Genomic DNA, 16,891 nt, shown 5'->3' on the forward strand with positions numbered 1-16,891 from the left:
GCCATTTCTCTGTAAAGCGACTGAGCTTCAATTACCATTTTGAACCATCTTCCCCTATATTATGATTCGTTTCTCGCTCTGTACCTCTGCCGTGTAGGACGACCAGAACGGGTGGTCGGAAAAACAATTCTGCGCTGGCAGCAGCCGCCTTTCTGCGATCGCGCGCGGCTATCTCGAACGAGTGAGAAGTGAGAAAACCTCCCACGCTTCGTTCCGTCAACATTCGTTGTCGTCGTTTTCGTGTGAACATGTTGTTTATTTGAGCGTGATTGTTGTTTTTGTGGTTCACCGGGATCTGTAGTGGTAGACCGCTGTGCTAGACTAGACGATCATATGGTGTTAGAACGAGGTTAATTTTGGCATTGGAAGTCATGAGTGAATCCTCAGAAGGTTGGGATGTGCATTTTACAATTATTATTTATTTCCACATCACAGAGTCTAAAAACTAAGCCACGGAATATCTATAGTATTTATTTTTTCACGATTTTGCTTGACTAAATTGGCAACCTTGTGTTTCTCCAAGACTGAGAGAAATGGTTGCAGTCACCAGTCTGTGGCTTAATAAGAGTGGGATAGGGATATGTTGTTAATAATTTTAAATTGTCACCTATATGGATTCGAATTATGCGTTTTATACAGTGCATTCTGCGCTTTCCGCCTTTGACGACTTTCAATAGATACTGATCTTACGCTGCTGCACTTTTTGGTGCTAAAATTGCAAAAAACTTAATCCCGTCTAGTTTAGGTGGTTTAATGGCTGCGGTAACTTTGTGGACCCAGTTCTTGCCCCTTTCAACAAACAATGAAAAAATGGTCAATTGAACACTTTATTGGCCACGGGCGTTTTAGTATGGCTAAGTATACTTCTCTGACATGAATTAGTAATCACCATGGAAGCTAAAATCACACATTTCTTAGGGAGTAAAACTTTTACTGTAAAAGTAATAAAACTTTAGCGATTGCCTAGTACTGTACATCAACGTTTATTATAGTCAGTCTATGTTCTAATACTGTTTGGATCAACAACGTCCAGCATCGATGAATAGTGGGGCCAGGTTTGAATCTCCTTAAACAACCGTTCGCCTGGACACTCCGTGGGCCTCACTTGGCGATGACCGATAAGCGTATAGTTGGAAGCTATGATATTGTTCCGCACTCCATACTCAATCAGGCTCTGCGCAGCGGCGATCATATTTTCCGGAGGTAGATCAACTAAAAAAGTAACGACATTTCGATTATTTCCACCCATTATCATCTAAATAAGAGCCACCCGTCCAATCTCCGATCATACAAATCCCGACGCTCTTATCGTTGTATCGGGGGGCGTGTGCTCCCACGACGTTAAATCCTCGTCCCTCGTAGACCCGCCCATCGCCACCAACGGCAAAGCTGTACCCAATGTCATTCCAGCCACGATCCTGCTGGTGGAACTTCTGCATAGAAAGCATTGCTTCACAGCATTCCGACCCTGTCAGGCACGCTCCCGGTTGATACGAATGGTGGATGATTACGTACGGTATTGGTCCGGCAAATTTTTCCACACTCTTCGGCGGCTTGGCGTCCCATGCCTCTCTCGGGATGTAGGGCACTGTTTTGAATGAATAAGAAAAATTGATATTTGTTATGTCATGTTATCAATGAAGGTTTGGAATTACATGCTAGCTCGAGAAACTGAAGACTGCGCTTGAAATTAAGCTTTTGACCATGTCCACACCGTACTCATCTTGTCAAAACCGTACCATATCGTATGAAAATTGAGTACAGTCCACCTTTCCTGAGTCTATTTGAGAGGACTACTTAGTTAGGGAGCTATCGAGGTACCTAGTAATGTTAACGTTAAAAATAAAAAAAATTGAACATAGGGGAATATTGAATTGAAAAGATATAAATTTAAAGAGGGGTCAATGAGTGCTCTATTGAAGAGTAGCGCATTCTACTGAGCTAGGGGAAAATCGAGTGATTATCTGTGATGTTCTTTGCACTAGTGTACTTTTTCTATTGTATTGTCAAACTAATTTGGATTCAGCTTGGCTGTAGAATTGATGGAGATGCCTTTTGAACAACTGATGTATTATATCTTTTATTTTTTAGTGGTCTACCGTGTTTCTTAAATTATGTTTTAACTTTATTTCGATAATAACAAAAAGAAAAATGGTACACAAGTTTTTTACTGTAGCGTCAGTGTTGAGAAATGCTTGATGGTTCGAATTAGAACAGGGTTCGATTTAGACCAAGTTCCCATATGTAATATGCATTTGCAGGGAAGTTTAAAACGTTTTTACAAACATTTAAGAATATTTATAAAAAAAATAATTCTAATAGTTTACAACCTTCAACTATCTAGGTCTCAATTAATTCAAAAAAAATTATAGCGTTGTAGTCTATGAATGTTGCTGATCTTGAACGCTCTCTCGTCACACACCAAACGAGAGAGTGAACATTAACATACATGGGGCTCTCTGTTTGCGATATGCCACGAACTGCTATGGTTCACGATCTGTTACACTCTTTAAATATGGTTCAATCGGCTTATTCGGATCAAAATCCAAGCACTGAACAAAAATGAATAGTATTTCTAGATTTAATATACTTTCTGACAGAAATAAGTATATGGTAAATATGAAAAATAACCTATAACTTAATAGAATTTCCTATTTAGTTCCCACGTTATTTTTAAAGCACAATAGAGGTAAAAATGCTTTATTTTCAGAAGACACAATGAAAATCATCAAAATTAGCAACATTGCTTTAATGAAATCGGACTTATTTTTCATGTTTTTTTATGATACGTTATTCCGATATAACCAATCGAAATATTTGAAGAAAAACGTTTACAAATTATTGTAGATCGGTAAATATGTTTCAAAAGTATGAGATTTTTCAATAAAACGACCTTAAGGAGTAAAATTTATACTTTAGAAAATGGTTAACAGTCACGATTTCGCTGTCTATTATACAAATATATTTTATTTGGTAATCTTAACCAATTTTGAGCACCCTTATTTCTTAACTTTTTTGCTGGGAGTAAATAGATGGTATTTCAGCAAATTTAGCCATAAATTGATAAATCACTAGAGTGAGCTAGTGCCAGAGATTGGGGGAATATTATTGGTGGTTTCAAAGCTCTACCTTCAGTAGAATAGTGAATGATACCAACATACAATTGGTCGGTGTTCAGTCACACTGGACCAAGTGTTTTTTAATCGTTTCAGAAAAACATATCCCAGGCATTTGAAATATCAAAATGATTGTGATACTTGCTGTAATAATGAAACATATCTATTCAATGATATATCTGTTTCAAAAGAACATCGAAAAAATCGAAATTCATGAGTCCTCAACGTATTTTTGGAACTTTGCATTGTTCCCATGCCTACTTCAGCGGTCCCTCTCACCGCAGCTGCACTGATTTTGTATTCTATAACGCGCTACCTCCATAACTTGATGATCCCTTTAATATCGGATTATGGAGAGTTTACTGCACTTGAGCTCTTGAACGAATACTGAATAAAAATCATGGAGGAACGTACAGTCTACTCGCCCTTCCTCGATGGTCCCTTGGATCGTATTTGCATTGGTTTCGTGTTCTGTAACTGGATATCTCCCTTACTCGATGGTCCCTTCAATAACGTGTTATGGAGAGTTGACTGTATATGAAAGTATGAATTACACAGCGCAACAAAAATTACATTTTTGCGTGTCTCAAGGATCAAATTATGTGTCTCTATTAGATTTGGGGTTACTGAATCTGATGCCGTTCTCAGAAATTATCCAGCACGTCACAATTTTTAGCTACAGGTCGCCAAAGTTGTATAGAACATTGGTTTTATTGATTTTTACCTAACTGTTGAAGTATATTTTATCAAACATTTTTTGTGATCTTATCTATCAAACATGCAAAAGAGAACTTAAACTTTTGTTTTAGATATATTTTGGTTGAAATTGCACGATTAAATTTAGATTAAACCGATTTTTTTAATATGCCTGCAGTCTCCATACAAAATTCTTCGTTTCTCTTATATGGCGAAATACAATACTTTTCTAAACCATCAAAAAATAACTTTTCCGCATCAAAAGTATTATTAACTTTGATGATAAGTATTGTTATACACATAAAGTTTGAATTCTGTGGCAAATTAAGCAAATAAATTGCCTTACAAGCTGGCAAACTTGCATGCAAGTTGGCTGAAATAGTCAATTGTTGCCTTTTCAACAACCAATATCTCAAAAATTAGACGTGCTATGATATTTATATAAACGGCAATGGATTCAGCAAGCCTTAATTAAGTAAATAGAGGTATTTTGATGCTGGAGACAAAAACGTGGTCCACAGTGTTACTGGTTCAATTATTTAGGAACTCTAGAACGAAAATCACTAAATAAATTCCTAGAAGCATTGAGGACATACTGGAGACATTTCTGGACCAACCTCTTGATGATTTCCTGAAAGAAATTCATTGAAAAGTTTCTTGAAAAATATGTGGAAAAATGCCTGGAACTGAAGCAATTCCTGGAGAAATCTTAGAAAGTATTTTTCAAAAAATCTCAAATAAATCCTGAACAATAAGTTTGGAGGATGTTATAAACAAATTGAAGATACTGATTGAACTTTCTAAGAGTAATCGTAGAAAAAAAAAACGTGCAGGAACAACTTGATAAGCGTGTAGAGCATGAGCATGAGCATAGATGGTCATACAATTCGTAATTGCTACTCCGTGATTGACCAGAACAATTAAAATTGCACAAGGAACCTACAGACGAAGCTTGGAAGTAGCTTACCTTCAGTGTATATTTAAATTAAATTTTTTAAATTTTGTATTTTTAGTGTATAATTTCTAGAATTCCAAACATTACAGAATAATTAACGGCGCCGGTCACATCCTTACGGTCATCGGGGATGGGAAGGAATGTAAGTGTGACATCTATTGTTACCGAAGACCGAGTATACCTCTGCATATCCATGGTCGAATCTATGACATTTGGTCGAATGACATTTAGTCGAATGACATTTGGTCGAAAGTACATTTGGTCGAATGGACGTTTCGTCGAATGGACATTTGGTCGAAAAGGTTTAGTTGCAACAGAAAGCATATGATATTTCGTGGAAAGAATTGTGCTCGAATCTAAATACTATGGAAACAAAGTTTTATGTTTAGTCTGACTATCGTCGAGAGTAGTATTTTGTCGCTTATACAAGACTGATCGAATAACTGAAAAAGTATCAGCCATTTTAGCAACAATCTATATGCGATTAGCAAAATTTTGATATTTAATTTGATAGACGCTCTTCCAACGCGTTAATCTATCTTTCGACGTTTCATGCTGTTTTCTCGTTCAGGTATGTTCTGAGATTCAAGATAAACTGATCTTAAATTGAAACAAGCCAACTTTTGTCACCTCAGTCAACTGGTCTTCCTTACGAGGTAAATAGAATTAGCACATTTTTAATTTTTATTAATCCAAACCTTCTACTGCAAACCCTGTTATTCATTCGAGGTCATCAACATTGTCAGCAATATATTTGCTTGAGGAATGTTATTGAGTTAAAAGTTACAATAAGCGAATTGGCCATAAGTAGAGTTACCGACACCTAACATTCACTTCGCCATAAAGGTTTTCTTTGAAGCAAATTTTTCCTGCCGTTTTAATTCTGATTTCCGCATTCAAAAAACTTACCCACGACCCGGAATGCATAGAAAGATACCGAGCTCTCTCTCCGAATGCTTCCATCAGATAAGCTGATTTTCATTGCGAAGAACGAAAGAACAAAAGAATAATAAAAAAAGAACACATTATGTTCACATCGTTGAGTAATAAAATAACTTGTTGAGCAGTTTTTCAAAGAATGAGGTTATTTTAAAAGAATAATAAATTCACTAGAGCAAAGTATTTCATTTAATGTACAAAAAAAAAACTATTAAAAAGTTCATTTGGATAATACATTGTGGATTTTGTCAAATAAAAAGGAGTATTGAATTTAAAATAAGACTAGGGGAATTCGGGGTAAAACCGACACCCTAAGCTTATCGATAAAATTTGTGTACTTTCGCTTGTTAAACGAACCTAAAATTGTTGTAGAATCACATATTGGTTATAAATCTATCAATCTTTGCGATCGCTGGATGATATATAAAGGTTATATGTTGATTTAAATCAAATTGATATTTCATCATTTTTAGCTGAGACAATTGAGAGTGCGGGTAAGATCGACACCCTGTTGGGGTAAAACCGACACATCCACTTAGCGTAGAATTTATACGTTGTGAACATCACCATCACAACGCATATTTAAAAGAATGCTTTAAACATGACTTTCGACATTTATTACCCCTTCCTCTAAAGGATTATACACATACTACGTAAATTATTGAGGAGAAGCCAAATATCCACTAAATAAATGTAAAATTTCAAATGTCCCATGCTAAGATTATAAAGTTGGGGTAAATACACATGGATATTATTAATTTGTATTCATGGAATGCTTACGAAGATGAAGTTGTAGCGATTGATTGGTTGTGAAAAAAAAACTGTTTTATTTTTACCAAACAGAGAAGTGTAATTATATTAAGATAATAAAAACTGTCGAGCTTCATGGTTTGTAAATAAACAATAAGAGTAATGCATGTGAAATTATTTCAAAATCAATTATGTCTTCAATTTTAAATGAAAAAAATTTCTTCAAGCTTCACCAAATAAGTTGAAACGTGATAACTCAGAAATATTTTTTTTAACTTAGTGGCAAGTCACATAGTGTCATATTTTACATGTTAACAAGTTCGCCCGCCATCCGTGAACTTCACTGGAATTCGAAAATAAAGACTTACATAAACTACAGAGATAGTCTTCTGATTAGAAAGATTCCCTGAAGTTAAATTATGAAGCAAAGAAAGTGTCGATTTTGCCCCAAATTAAAGTGTCGATCTTACCCCAAGTGGACATTTATTTTTCAATAGCGTTTCCAGCTGTCGAAAAACCAAAAAATAATTTTTCCTTCATGTTGTATCAACGTAATAATAGTAAATAATGATATAGACGCAGAACAATTAATGACATTTTAAAAATTTCACATGCGAAATAGTTAAAGAATAACAGCGAAATATTGCAACTGCTGTTGCTTCTATGTTATCCAATATGATTTTGTTGTTTATTTTGGCAGTTTATTGGTAGCGTCAGTTGTAATGTCATTTGAAACACAACATTTCACAAGTTGAGATAGAGCGTGATGGAAACTGCATGAAAATCTGCCCAAAACATGAAAAATCAAAGGGTGTCGAGCTTACCCACAGTGTCGGTTTTACTCTGATTTCCCCTACAGCAAATGTCCCATTTTTATTCAACAACAGTTAATGATTTAAATTATTCAAAAGAAACAACTTTGCAAAATAAATATCTATGTTACCAAATGATCTTTCAATGAACCATTTTAAAATAAACTTTCAACCAAATTCCCGTTCAACTAAACATCATTCGTCCAAAATAAGTGTTCTAAAGCCATTCGACCAAATGTCCATTCGACTAAATGTCCTTTCGACCAAATGTTCTTTCGACCAAATGTCATTCGGCGAAATGTCCTAAAGCACTCTGCATATCCATGGTCGTTACGGGAAGGAGTTTTTGTAAGTTGGAAGGACTTGAAGCTACACAATCTGGATTCAACTTGGTAAGTGATGCGATTCAAGTAACCTCAATTGAAAAAGTCATCTATTGACATAGATGAAGACTAAATATAAAATATGTCGACACTCATGGTGACGAACCATTTTGTAAATATAAAAACCGACATGTTTGTTGTGTTCTCATGTTTCGGTCGTTAATTGAAGACAGGAATGTTTGTGATATCTATTATTAATAGAGACCAAGTATGCCTCTGCCGCTTCTTTCAGCAGGGAGGTTTCACAAGTTACATCATATAGTTTTAATAGAAAGCCCTTCATAAATATCTAAACATCGACACTCTTAGTATCAAACCTTTCAAAGTTTTTTTTTACAATTACAAAAACAAAAGTATATGTATGTTCATTTCAATTTGTTATGAAAAACATAAATAAGAATATTTCGGTAACATTGAAGCCGCTGTCACAAAAAAAACTGTGTTCACATACATAACTCATTTAAAATAGAAGCTTGAAACGAGCTCACCAATTGATAATCCATCGTTTATATGGCAGCGTGAAAACCAAAAATAAAACACTCCGGTGGTGAAAACAAATAAATCACTTACTTGAGCTTCCGAAGCGCACTCAGCATAAATTGATAAACTCGTAGAAGACTGGCAGCATATTTTCATATATTAAATTTAATTTTTGAACAGAAAAAACTGATTTTGAAGTTTTGATGATAACAATGATCACGATGACGGATTCTTGAAAGTTAATGAAATTATTCCTTTTTACCAAGCGTCGATAAAGATAAAAGTATTTGATAACAAATTGAAAAATCAACTTCAGTGTGCCTTTACCACATATTCGCGATAATATAATTAACATATAAAGACGACATAAAATAATCAGTTTGTGAAGAAAATATGTGTAAGACGTTTGAGTGTCGATTATCTCCACTGTTATCATAAAGTTAACATCTTACTACTTTATGGTAAGTGACGGGGTCGGTGGCTAATGGCTACCGCTTCTGCTTCTGCTGCAGAAGGTCATAGGCTCAATCCCAGGCCCGTTGTATCTTGCTTCTAGCTTCCACTCACAGTTCATAGCATTTGCTAGAACATAAGATAGATAGAAAAACCGTTTCCCTACGTTTTTATTCTTCCATTATTTACCTTTTCATTACGCCTGATACATAAGCAGTCTGCTAACCAGCAGCAACAGCAGTAGAGTTTCCATTCCCGGGAATTTAGATTTCCCGGGAAATGATTTTCTGTTTCCCGGTATTCCCGTATTTCCCGGGTTTTCCATATCTTCCGGGTAGTTCAATTAAAAAAAAAAAACTACTATATATTTTCAAACAAAAACCTTCGCACAATTGACTTTTCATATAATTCTAACCAATGACCTCACTACATCACTAGTTATATTTCGATGCTGATTTTTTGTTTTTCGTAATGAAAAAGTTGTCGATAAAATGGATATTGTTTTTATGAAAGAATATATTTTACTAGTGGTCCCGGCAAACTTCGTCTTGCCATCAAGTAGGCTGTTGAAAAACGCCATGAAACGCCCCGTGCAAAATGGAAGTTCCGTTCACTCCTGTTTTTTTCAACTTTCCCGTCGAATATCGTTTGCTTTTTATACACACAAACACGTCGGAACACTTCAGGAACATAACTATGGAAGAATTTTCAAAATACGATACCCCGTTCCCAAGCCATTTCGTGACATACAAACACCATTCCATTTTTATTTATATAGATATACTATAAAGGAATTCCGGGGGATTTTTTCTAAAACTCTAGATGGATTTTATTCCAAACTTTATACGATTTATCAAGAATAAACTCCACATGGACATTTGATTAACCCCTCTACCGACTGCTTCACTTTTTACCGCAATAAAAATATTCAAACCATGATACCTTTTTTGTTTCTCGATATTTTTGCACCATTTTTTCGCAAGTTCTTAACAAACTCTTCTAGTTTAAGAATCTATGTCAATATCTGTCATTTGCGATCTAGTTTTGAAGATAATCCGAAGTTCCTTGGGGGACCGACATCTCCATATAAAATGTCTTTGGTAGCCATTTTGTTTTACGTCAATTTACCAAAAAAAAAAATGTGGGCTGTACTAAGATAGGTGATTAAGAGCTAATCTGACTAAATCATACAAATCGGTAAAGTATTTTAGAAGATATCTGAAAATTACGATTTGATGTTTTTTGTTTGATTTTTAAAATCTTTATTTGACCAGAGTGGTACCACAAACATTACTCAAAGACGACTGCACCAATTGCTTCATTTTTTTTCACAACATACTCTCATTAATGTATTGTTCCGAAGAGTGAATATCCATATAAGATAAAAATTCTGTAGCCTGAGATATTTACGTGGGTTATGGCTAGGCGTCGGTCTCCACAGGAATTTTGGAATATCACAGTATCCAGTTGACCAATGATCAATATCGACACAGATTCTAAAACTAGAAGAGTTTTTTAAGAACTTGTGAAACAATGGTGCAAAAACATCGAGACAAAAAAAAGTTATCGAGGTTTGAACATTTGTATTGCGGTAAAAAACAAAGCTGCCGGTAGAGGGATTAATGCTACAGTGGGATTCCGTTTTTGGCATGCTCCGTTTTTGGCATGCTCCATTTTTGGCACACCCCGATTTTGGCAACAAAATGGATCCGTTTTTGGCAACATTTTTGAATACCATTAAAATTTGTAATTTTTTGGTGTCTGTTGATGTAGTCATTTGAATAGCAGGTCAACTCCACACCGATTACATTCCAGAGCTCCATTTTCGTCGATATTCCCCAAAATCCCACCAACCACTAAGGGTTACCGTACGCGCTTATTTACTTTGGGATGGTCATTAGTCATACATTCGCATCGTTTCATGAGGCCAATAATTTCAACTAGTATCTCAACTAGATACTAAACTCTTTTCTTAGGCATTAATTCTGAGTGACCAGCCCACTTAAGTCTGTCAGTAGGTGATACATTTAAAAACTTTTTTTTCTATATTTGGAACAGCTTGTTTGAGCACAAGCATCGACATACAAGGAAAACAAATCTTTGACTCACACAAAGTTACAATCATAAATATCGTCTCAACTATTTGGCTCATTGTTTTCATTATTATGGATTTACATAAATAGTAATAGATATAAGTACAGCAAAATGTCGTGTATCATAACTTTTAAGGAATTTCATTGAATAAATTCAGTTAGTCTAGAGAATTGAAGAAATGTCAATATATAATCCATGAAAAGACTGCATATTTTCCAACATTCTATATTCTTTTTTTAAGAATTCCACTGGAACCATGACACGCATGACATACAAACACAGTCCAAACTACACTTTATTCTCAATACTATCATTGAACCGTGCGATTAAATCGATTGACAGTGTTTTAACTTTTTGTCTTTGGTATTGGCATGCATATTGATCTTTCTTCGTCAACTATTTATAGCTACGTTCCCTCTCTATAAAGGTTATGTAAGACGTTAGATTTGTGAGGAGAATATCAAGAATTCTATACAAGACTTTTAATTAAGAATACGGGTCAGAATCAAAATGTTCCTTTTGAGCTGGGTCTATGAAAATCCGTTGGGGATTCTCGGATCATGGGAGACTTTTCAGATATTTTAACGCAATTCTTGAGGATATCTACAGATTGCTAGGGCGTCCTGTAGTTTTCTTCCGAAATAATGCGGATTTTTAGAAATATTTTTTAGTATTTCTAGCGGAATCCAAAGATGCTAATTTCTAGCAAAATCTTTAGCGGGATCCTTAAAATTCTAGGCGAAATCCTACGGATTCCTAGCAAGATGCTTCTGAGCCCTAGCGTTTTCCTGTAGATTTGTTACAAGCACTTGAAGATTCCTATCAGGCTTTTGAGGTTACATAGCAGGATTTCTGTAAATCTCTGTTGATCTCATAAGGTAAATGGAAAACATATATCAAGCTCAATTATAACTCATTTCAAGTAAAAATGATGTTCTGCAAAATTACAAGCCGCATTTATGGATCACCTCATTTTTATGTTTGCATTTTTGACTGCAGTCGATCATTCATTATGAAATGATTTACTTTATCAGAAACATAGATTAAAGGAGCAATTCTAAACTTACAGAATTTTGTCAAATTTCCTGCTGAAGTCTAAAAGTTGAATTGATTTTGAATGTTCATCAAATTAAAAAAAGATATGCCGATATGTATACGGGTCAGAACATAATAAAAATGTTCCTTTTGTGCCGGGTCTATGAAAATCAGTTAAGGATTTTCGGTTCATTGGGGACTTCTCAGAAATTTAACGCATTCTTGAGGATATCTGCAGATTCCTAGCAGGCACTGAGAATTTCTGGCGGTGTCCTGAGAATGTATAATTGGTTATTGGGGATTATGTCCAAAATCTGGTGATTTATAATAAACTCTTAAGATTGCTAGGGTGTCCTGTAATTTTCTAGCGGGATAATGTAGATTTCTATAAATATTTTGAGTATTTCTGGCAGAATCCAAAAATACTGATTCCGATTAAAATCCTTAGCGGGATCCTGAGAATTCGAGGTGAGATCCTACGGATTCCTAGCAAGATGCTTCAGAGCCCTAGCGTTTTCCTAAAGTCTAAAAGTTAAACTGCTTTTTAATATAAATTGACGCTTATATTGAGCTGTTCGGTAATCCAATCCTTTTTAATGTTCTTCAAGTTAAAAAAGGAAATGCCGTTTTGAAATACCCAGCGCTTTTGTTTTACAAATACGTCTTTGTAAGCACGCAGTAATACATTTTATTTTTTTCGTATCTCACACAGTTTTAAGAAAATGTCGACTTCTTGAATAAAGATCCTTTATTGTTTTTACGGGGCCCACTCATACAAAAAGTATGCATAAAGCTTCCAAAAAATCATTGAAGATTTTGAGGCGTAAAAAGTATGTATAACGTTAGTTGCAATTAACATTACTGGGCTACAGATCTATAGCAAAGTACAACCCTACGGAAAACTGCTTCGAAGTGAAACGTTCCAAAGTCTTGATGCCATATGATTCCATAAGGTTCATGTAAAGACATTATACTGATGTTGTTGAAACCAATAGTTGAAAAATAACATTTAAAATATGGACTCCGATTTTGGCACGGTTCCCACTGTATATGTAATTTGAAAAATAAAATTCCACCAATGTTTCTTTATTTTCACGTTTTTGAGAATTTCCTGGGATTTCCCGGGAAATGATAATTTTATTTCCCGTTTCCCGGGAAATCAAATCCCGGGAAATTTGAAAACTCTGCCATAAAATTACTTCCCCTACACCTTGCCGTAAATCAAACTGGCGTAGATGCAGGGGTATATCCTGTCTACTGTGGGAGCCAGTTTAATGCATCATCAATTGCTCCCCATTCCCCACATTATTGGTCTGCATTCTGACGTGGCAGGCGTCATCGTTTCCTAGAAAAATAGAAGATCACCAGCAATTATACACTGATGGTGTATGTTAATCCCAAGCAGTAATCAGGTTGGTTCCTTGTGTAAGTGCAGCTGACCTAGAAAAACTGGAGTAGCAACCACGGGCAGCCAATCCAAGCTCAAGCTCAAGCTCAACGATGATAAATTTATCGATCTACAATTCTATTAGAGAACGATCATTACAAATAAAAAATTGGATTCATTTCCAGAGCTTATATTCAAAAACAAATTTATGAGTAAATTCCAGCCCAATTTTTTTGGACTTTGTCTTGTTTAATTATAGTATGGAATTTGGAAATTGCAGCATTCTTCTTCTTGGCATTACGTCTCAACTGGAGCAAAGCTTCTCAGATTAGTATTCTTATGAGCACTTGCATTGCCATTTTTGAGATTACGAGTACTTTTCCAGTTATTAACTGCTTACTTTATTTGTCTAAGTTGCCAGACGTGTTACTTAAAAAGGTACATTATTTAAATTTCGCGATGGTAAAGTAGTGTCATTGGAATTATGCAGGGTTCTGAATTATCGTATCAATGATGCGAAATCTACGATTTTTCGCACGTAAGGAGAATGCTTTTTCGCTTCCTCACGTGAATATCTTTTTTCGTTCACACTTATTTTCCCTAGAGTTACGATGGAGGATAACCGAAAATCATTCCACTCCGGGGATAATTTCTTTTTCACCCCATCATATTTTCGCTCACCAACTTCTCCCGAGAATTATCACTATGTGGATAAACAAAAACTGGTGCCGCCGACGGGATTCGAACCTACAACATTGCTAAAAACAGCCGCGATGCGTGCACGCTATCCATGCTACCACATCAACTTGACGAAAGCAGCAGTTTTTTTTATGCTTGTGGCGATGGACACATGAAAAGTTCTCCATGGAGAGGAGAATGATAAAATAAAATTCTCACAGCTGTGGAGTTGTGCCATTATCTATTTTCGCTTTGTTTTGTAGACGGATAATTTCGCAACGCAGCTTTTCGCTGAAAATTGTGGTGATGGAGAAATCCATTATCGTGAGAGTGAGTGAGAATTCGGAAGCTTGGAATTATGTGTATCCGCAACGATATTAGTAAAGACTGCACCCTTCGAGTGGACAAAATTCGAGCGGTTACATATCACAGCGTTGGTATTAGCAACTTTTTTATAGGCCTTCCTGTGATGATCTCTAACGGTACCGTAATCCGGGGGCAAATTGATCACTGGGGTGAATTTGATCAGGTTGGTACCAAGTAGCATTTCCTTTCAAGAATGCTTAATACTTCGTTGGCATCACAGACATTCCATGTTTTCTCGTTTATAGATGTCTAATGATAATTTTAAACTATTTCATCTTTATTAAGGTCAGTTTTGCATAGAAATATTGAAGTTTTTTTTATGGTGTTTACAATACTGGTGGAAACTAAACAATCCGCTGGTGCTGAGCTTGCATGCAAACTTAGAGTGTTAAAAATGTTGTGTTAGCTTCAGTGTGAACTACTGAACTCATTTTTGAAATCTTATAGGGAAGGTGTAATGGTATTCGCCATGTACCAGTTATTCGCCACCCCAGATTATATACCGTTTTACGACATATATGGTTAAAAATTGTTTAGTGTTCGCTAAATTGCTTTAAGATGATACGGAAACATTCTTGGAAACCGCAAAATTTTCTCAGAAAATAATAGAAAAAAAAACATTTGCCTTGACATTTTTGCTCCTTTGCACCTATTTTTGCCACCTGTTCCTGATTCGCCAACCTCCATAAGAAATCAACGTAGGTGGCGAATTCAGGAACCGTGGCGAATCGTGGCGAATACTGGTGCAAGTGGTCCAGTATTCGCCACCACCATTTTTAGTACAAAACATAGTTTCTGATTAGTTTTATATTTTCCCTGCTAAGCATGGATTGAAAGCTTTCGTTTGATGTATTGACAGTAACCAAAGGTCGTTTGATTTATGTATAAACAATATTTTTTCTTAGGGTGGCCAAAACTGGTACACCTACCCTACACGAGTTGTAAGAATTTTGACATCATTTTCAGATTCAGGAGACCCACATTTAGTAGATAAGAAAGTTTTACATCCTAAAATAAGCTTTATTATAAAGTAATCAATTTCGCCCCCAATGTGTCATTTTCAATTTTTGATATTAAAACTCATTTTATGAAATGTTATATTTTATTTCATAAAAAAAGATTACATAAACTGATAGAGATCAATGAAGTACTGTTTTTTTCCGAAATAAATTTGACAATATTTAAATTCCAAAGGATAACATGACAAAAAGTGGTGAAATAGTGATCAATTTGCCCCCGGTTTACGGTACCAATGAGGGGATAATCGTAACAATACATTGTGTAAAAGTTGTACAGTGGTTTTTCACTGCTATTGAATTGACCACTTAACATCCACGACACTCATCTGCACCCGCAAAATTTCTCACGATCATTTGCCATCGTCACAAAATCGTGCAATTACTCAAATACCCATTCAACAAGCACGACGATGTGTGGTGCTTCCCACTACGATTACTATCAGTCACCATAAAAGCACCTGAATTACCACCACTGAAGTGCGCCACATGCTGTTGACATACTGCAAACTGTAACCAACGATGCCGGTATTTGATCAAGATTAAAACTTAAATGATGTCCGCCTTGAATGAGCAGCATCGACACCGTCTATTTGTATGTCCGTAAGGCAGTGGCAGCCTCTAGGATAAATATTATTGCGAATCAACATCCAATATTTACCTTCGCGTAGAGTTTCATTGTGAATTGTGTTTACTGCCGCAATACAACAACGGTCCATCAAGCTGAACGAATAAAACTCGACTGTCATTGATAGTAAACTCATCTGCAGGTGAGCACCGAAGGCATCCTCGCGTATCATGGCCCTCAATGACGTGCGAGAAATACGTCAGCAAGCCGTTACATCTAACGATTGCCCTCAAAAACTCAATTACGCTTTTATGGGTACAATCCACTCTATAAGGGATCTTCCCATAGAGCATTTCCAGCTAGAAACGCAAACCAAAATTGCATTTTCAGACCGACCCACAGTGGCCGCATCCCATACAAATGCTGGCCAAAAGTACAAGTCTCGCTCAAAACGTTCAAAAATGCTAATTATTTGACAAAACATGATTTTTAGAGGTTATTTGATATAAATAGTTGCTGAAGCAGAAAATCGATATTTCCGGTGCATTTGACAGAATTAGTTTAAAATACCACATTTTTTTCATTCAATCAATGAAATTCGTATCCAGACCAAAATCGAACAATACGTCATTATTCCAATGCCAATTTGTAGTTAAATATCAAGGGCAACATCGAGGTGGTTTTGGAATCTATTTGGGAGCTTATAATGGTAAAAAGTGCGATATTTATAACATGTATGATGATTCGCAGTGTAACTAAAAAATATTTTTTCTTATCATGGTGCAAAAAAGCGCAAGTGAAGACATAGTACATCGAATACTATGGAATATTTGCCACACATTAAGGGGTAAATGATCATTTTAGAGCGTTTCTTACATATCATGCACTGCCTTTGAAAAAATGCCTCATTTTTTAAGGAGCTCTATGTTATACACTTCTTGACATTCTCCAACGGTAAACATGTCAAATATGGTTCGAAATGTCTTCGAAACAAAGCCTAAGGTATATTCTTTCGAATGAGACCGGTTGAGAAAGATTTGGACATGATTTAGTACAGAAACTACAATTTCTATAGAACAACCTTCACGAAATTTGAAAAATTCAAAAGGGTTAATTTTAGCTGACATCTCTCCAGGTCACATGCTGTGAAAAATCGAAATATA

The 16,891-nt window shown here is 35.6% G+C and overlaps 2 protein-coding genes across 3 annotated transcripts in view; one reads left to right on the plus strand and one right to left on the minus strand.

Annotated features, from left to right (window-relative positions):
- LOC5572948 (trichoplein keratin filament-binding protein) overlaps nt 1–16,891 on the plus strand; it is a 150,046-nt gene that overhangs the window by 86,203 nt on the left and 46,952 nt on the right. The window lies entirely within an intron of this gene.
- The window catches only part of LOC5572949 (peptidoglycan-recognition protein LB), a 28,360-nt gene continuing 12,405 nt past the window's right edge, over nt 937–16,891 (minus strand). The window contains exons 1-3 of one of the 2 annotated variants that reach the window (XM_021853751.1): nt 15,822–15,975; nt 1,271–1,588; nt 937–1,212 (exon numbers count right to left, since the gene is read on the minus strand). In XM_021853751.1, the coding sequence (XP_021709443.1) occupies nt 998–1,212; nt 1,271–1,588; nt 15,822–15,960 (672 nt within the window). In that variant the 5' untranslated portion in view covers nt 15,961–15,975 and the 3' untranslated portion in view covers nt 937–997. Of the gene's footprint in view, nt 1,213–1,270; nt 1,589–15,821; nt 15,976–16,891 lie in introns of those variants that run through there. The other variant, XM_001654225.3, reaches the window with a different exon arrangement.

The sequence above is a fragment of the Aedes aegypti genome, chromosome 3, assembly GCF_002204515.2.
Source record: "Aedes aegypti strain LVP_AGWG chromosome 3, AaegL5.0 Primary Assembly, whole genome shotgun sequence".
Classification (NCBI taxonomy): domain Eukaryota; kingdom Metazoa; phylum Arthropoda; class Insecta; order Diptera; family Culicidae; genus Aedes; species Aedes aegypti.